General features: G+C 36.1%; 1 protein-coding gene across 2 annotated transcripts; it reads left to right on the top strand.

Annotated features, from left to right (window-relative positions):
* Nucleotides 1–563: 563 nt before the first annotated feature.
* On the top strand, nt 564–4,345 carry LOC100811066 (MDIS1-interacting receptor like kinase 2). Of its 2 annotated transcripts, none has more exons than XM_041011684.1 (2): nt 564–3,644; nt 3,758–4,300. In XM_041011684.1, the coding sequence occupies exons 1-2, from the start codon at nt 668–670 to the stop codon at nt 3,775–3,777; spliced, it is 2,997 nt and encodes a 998-aa protein (XP_040867618.1). In that variant the 5' UTR covers nt 564–667; the 3' UTR covers nt 3,778–4,300. The 2 variants fall into 2 exon arrangements, with proteins under 2 accessions (XP_040867618.1, XP_003552234.2); XM_003552186.5 differs by having other exon boundaries at nt 566–3,644; nt 3,800–4,345.
* Nucleotides 4,346–4,772: the final 427 nt, after the last annotated feature.

Below are 4,772 nucleotides of genomic sequence, written 5' to 3'. Positions count from 1 at the left end.
ATAGCAGAAGTCTTTGAAATTTGTCGGAAACTGTGATTGGAACATCCAGCTGACGGAGGTCTACGAATCTATCGGAAATCGAGCCCATTTTTTTCTTTTTCAGTAAACACTACACGTGCATTCCATATCAAGATTCTGAGCACTTCCAAAAGTATATTAATATTATTCTTTTGCATTGGAAAAAGGAGGCCGCCTCTTTTTACTTAAAAAAGAGCAGACTTTTCAATCTCTCGTTAGCTGTTACTATTAACTGTATTTTTAGCATGGATTATCATAGATGGGGCTCACTTGGGTATGGGGTTAATGATTTTATCGTTTGAAATTTTAAAACTCTTCTTTTTTTTACTGATGAAATTTTAAACCTGAGTTAATAACTTAACAACAAATCTTGCAAATGAGATTACATAATGAAATCTAAAATCATGTAGAATCAATTTAACGGCAATACCGGGCACACGAGATTACGCAAATGATAAACACCCCATTTTAAAAATTAATCGCAAATCATTGCTATCCGAAGAGTCCCTACAGGAGAGGGAATGGCCAAGAGTCCAAATAGAGAACAGATGTTCATTTAAAATAGATTTGCAGTTTAGCACACCTTTCTTGACTAAGGTTCTAGTGTCTCTGACTTTTTGCAAATAAATATGTGCAACGTCTCATTTGCATGCATAAACTTCATACCAATCTCGGAAACCATATCTTTGATTGTATTAGACAATCATTGATTGTTGAATACCCAATACCACCAATGATGTTCATATTTCCTACCCTTCAATCCATGAAGCTTCCATCATTTTGGCTTCTTCTGATTGTAATGTTGTTTTGTGCATTCACTATGGCCACTTCTCGCCATGCAACTATACCATCCTCTGCATCACTCACATTACAACAAACTGAAGCAAATGCTTTGTTGAAGTGGAAAACAAGCCTTGACAACCAAAGTCAGGCTTTGCTATCTTCATGGGGTGGCAATACTCCTTGCAATTGGCTTGGAATTGCTTGTGACCACACCAAATCCGTCTCCAGCATAAATCTTACACACGTTGGATTAAGCGGTATGCTTCAAACTCTCAATTTTTCATCACTTCCAAACATCCTCACTCTAGATATGAGTAATAACTCCTTGAAAGGAAGTATTCCTCCCCAAATTAGGGTGTTGTCAAAACTCACTCATCTTGATTTAAGTGACAATCACTTCTCTGGACAAATTCCATCTGAAATAACTCAGTTGGTCAGTCTTCGTGTTTTAGATTTGGCACATAATGCTTTCAATGGTTCTATTCCTCAAGAAATAGGTGCATTAAGGAATTTGAGAGAGCTTATTATTGAATTTGTCAATCTCACCGGTACTATCCCAAATTCTATTGAAAACCTATCCTTCTTGTCATATCTTTCTCTTTGGAATTGTAATCTCACAGGGGCGATCCCAGTTTCTATAGGAAAGTTGACCAATTTGTCATATCTAGATCTTACACACAACAATTTTTATGGACATATTCCTCGTGAAATTGGGAAATTGTCAAACTTAAAGTATTTGTGGCTTGCAGAAAATAACTTTTCTGGTTCCATTCCTCAAGAAATTGGAAATTTGAGAAATTTAATCGAATTTTCTGCTCCTCGGAATCATCTATCTGGTTCCATTCCTCGGGAGATTGGAAATTTGAGAAATTTAATCCAATTTTCTGCTTCTCGGAATCATCTATCTGGTTCCATTCCTAGTGAAGTGGGAAAACTCCATTCTCTTGTCACAATCAAATTGGTAGACAATAATCTCTCTGGGCCAATCCCATCTTCCATAGGTAACTTGGTCAATTTGGACACGATTCGCCTTAAAGGAAACAAACTCTCTGGATCAATTCCTTCCACTATTGGTAACTTGACAAAGCTCACCACTCTTGTTATATACTCAAATAAGTTCAGTGGAAACCTTCCAATAGAAATGAACAAGCTTACCAACCTGGAAAATTTGCAATTATCTGATAATTATTTCACAGGTCATTTACCTCACAACATTTGCTATAGTGGAAAGTTGACGCGGTTTGTTGTTAAAATTAACTTTTTCACGGGCCCAGTACCAAAGAGTTTGAAGAACTGCTCCAGCCTTACAAGGGTTAGGCTTGAACAAAACCAGCTGACAGGAAATATAACAGATGATTTTGGTGTTTATCCGCATCTGGATTACATCGACTTGAGTGAAAATAACTTTTATGGCCATCTTTCCCAAAACTGGGGAAAGTGCTATAATCTCACAAGCCTCAAAATCTCCAACAATAATTTATCAGGCAGCATTCCACCAGAGCTAAGTCAGGCAACCAAGTTACATGTACTTCACCTGTCTTCAAACCATCTGACAGGAGGCATTCCAGAAGATTTTGGTAATTTGACCTACTTGTTCCATCTTTCTCTCAATAACAATAATCTTTCTGGAAATGTCCCTATACAAATAGCATCATTGCAAGATCTTGCAACCTTAGACCTTGGAGCAAATTATTTTGCTAGCTTAATTCCAAATCAACTTGGCAATTTGGTCAAGTTATTGCATTTGAATTTGAGCCAAAATAATTTTAGGGAAGGTATTCCATCCGAGTTTGGTAAATTAAAGCATCTCCAAAGTCTTGATCTTAGCAGAAACTTTTTGAGTGGAACAATACCACCAATGCTCGGAGAGTTGAAAAGCTTAGAAACATTGAATCTCTCACACAATAATCTTTCAGGTGATCTCTCCAGCCTCGGCGAGATGGTAAGCTTGATATCAGTTGATATATCATATAACCAATTAGAGGGTTCACTTCCAAACATTCAATTCTTCAAGAATGCTACAATTGAAGCGTTGAGAAATAATAAAGGCTTGTGTGGCAATGTCTCTGGCTTGGAACCGTGCCCAAAATTAGGTGACAAATATCAAAACCATAAGACTAACAAAGTCATATTGGTGTTTTTACCCATTGGTTTGGGCACTTTAATACTGGCATTATTTGCCTTTGGGGTCTCATACTATCTTTGTCAAAGTTCAAAGACAAAAGAAAACCAGGATGAAGAATCACTAGTTCGGAATCTATTTGCAATATGGAGTTTTGATGGAAAACTAGTGTATGAGAACATAGTAGAAGCCACAGAAGATTTTGACAACAAACATCTCATTGGGGTCGGAGGACAAGGAAGTGTTTACAAAGCAAAATTGCACACAGGTCAAATTCTTGCCGTGAAGAAACTCCATTTAGTCCAAAATGGGGAATTGTCCAATATTAAAGCTTTCACAAGTGAAATTCAAGCTTTGATAAACATTCGACATCGTAACATTGTGAAGTTATATGGGTTTTGTTCTCATTCACAATCCTCATTTTTGGTGTATGAGTTCTTGGAAAAGGGAAGCATTGATAAGATTTTAAAAGATGATGAACAAGCAATAGCATTTGATTGGGATCCCAGGATTAATGCCATTAAAGGTGTAGCAAATGCTTTATCTTATATGCATCATGACTGTTCACCTCCAATTGTTCATCGAGATATATCAAGCAAGAATATTGTTTTGGATTTGGAGTATGTGGCTCATGTCTCAGATTTTGGAGCAGCCAGGCTTCTTAATCCTAATTCAACCAATTGGACCTCATTTGTTGGCACTTTTGGATATGCTGCTCCAGGTTAATTCCTTTGTCTTTTATACCGAGGATAAAATGATTTTGTAGGTTTTCATTGATAGTTTTCTACCTAAAAATTACGTAAAATAGTTATCAGCATTTCATGCTTATTTCAGGAATGTTATTTAATGCATGATAGCTCTTTTAATTTGCTACAGAACTTGCATACACAATGGAAGTGAACCAAAAATGCGATGTGTATAGCTTTGGGGTATTAGCATTGGAAATACTTCTTGGAGAGCACCCTGGAGATGTTATAACTTCCTTGTTGACATGTTCATCAAATGCCATGGTGTCAACACTTGATATTCCTTCATTGATGGGTAAGTTAGACCAACGCCTCCCTTATCCTATAAATCAAATGGCTAAGGAGATAGCTTTGATTGCAAAGACAGCAATTGCTTGCTTGATTGAATCTCCTCATTCTCGTCCCACCATGGAGCAAGTTGCCAAGGAGCTTGGAATGTCAAAGTCATCTTCAGTGCATTAATTCCACAATGTCATGTATATATATTTGAAAGATTGAATTTACCAAATATGCATGAATTCTTCTCCCCTCCCTCTTCCAAACAACTTTGTGTTGTAATTTTTTTTAACCTACTTTTTATATTGTAAGATAATTTTGTTCTATTTTAACTAAAGATTGCACCATGTTATACACATAAATCTATTACTTATCATTTAAATGGCAGTGAGTCAGTAACCATTTAATTTTGTTGTCACCATGATTTGAATTTTGCAGTGACATACATGCAAGGATTATTGAATTATTTAAGCTAGATTCGATATAACTTACAACCTAATTCAAAGTATTATACCATGAATAATTTATATATGAATAGAAAAACTAAAAGTAGCACTCAATGTTAGAGAACTACCTTCTATAGGATCATTTTCTAGAATACCAGCTTCACACCTCCAACAGTAATCCAATGACATGTAACTATCATATCAAGTGGTGCTTTAGGTAAATAAGCTCCAATAACCTATAACTAACACAAACTATACTTGTAAGTAGGTGTTGCACTCTAATTTTTAATCCCATTGAAGTGACCTAGTTTGAGTACTCCCATTCATGTCTACTTCCTTATCATCAATATCAAAACATCCTGTGTCAAACAACTCTTTTGA

The sequence above is a fragment of the Glycine max genome, chromosome 18, assembly GCF_000004515.6.
Source record: "Glycine max cultivar Williams 82 chromosome 18, Glycine_max_v4.0, whole genome shotgun sequence".
In the NCBI taxonomy this organism is placed as follows: Eukaryota; Viridiplantae; Streptophyta; class Magnoliopsida; order Fabales; family Fabaceae; genus Glycine; species Glycine max.
This window is presented reverse-complemented; position numbering and strand designations above follow the sequence as displayed.

What these genes read in the sequence shown, in the direction of transcription:
- LOC100811066 (XM_003552186.5), top strand. Translation starts at nt 668, where the DNA reads ATGCATAAACTTCATACCAATCTCGGAAACCATATCTTTGATTGTATT. An exon ending in TTTTGGATATGCTGCTCCAG is followed by an intron (nt 3,645 to 3,799) that starts GTTAATTCCTTT and finishes AATTTGCTACAG; the next exon opens with AACTTGCATACACAATGGAA.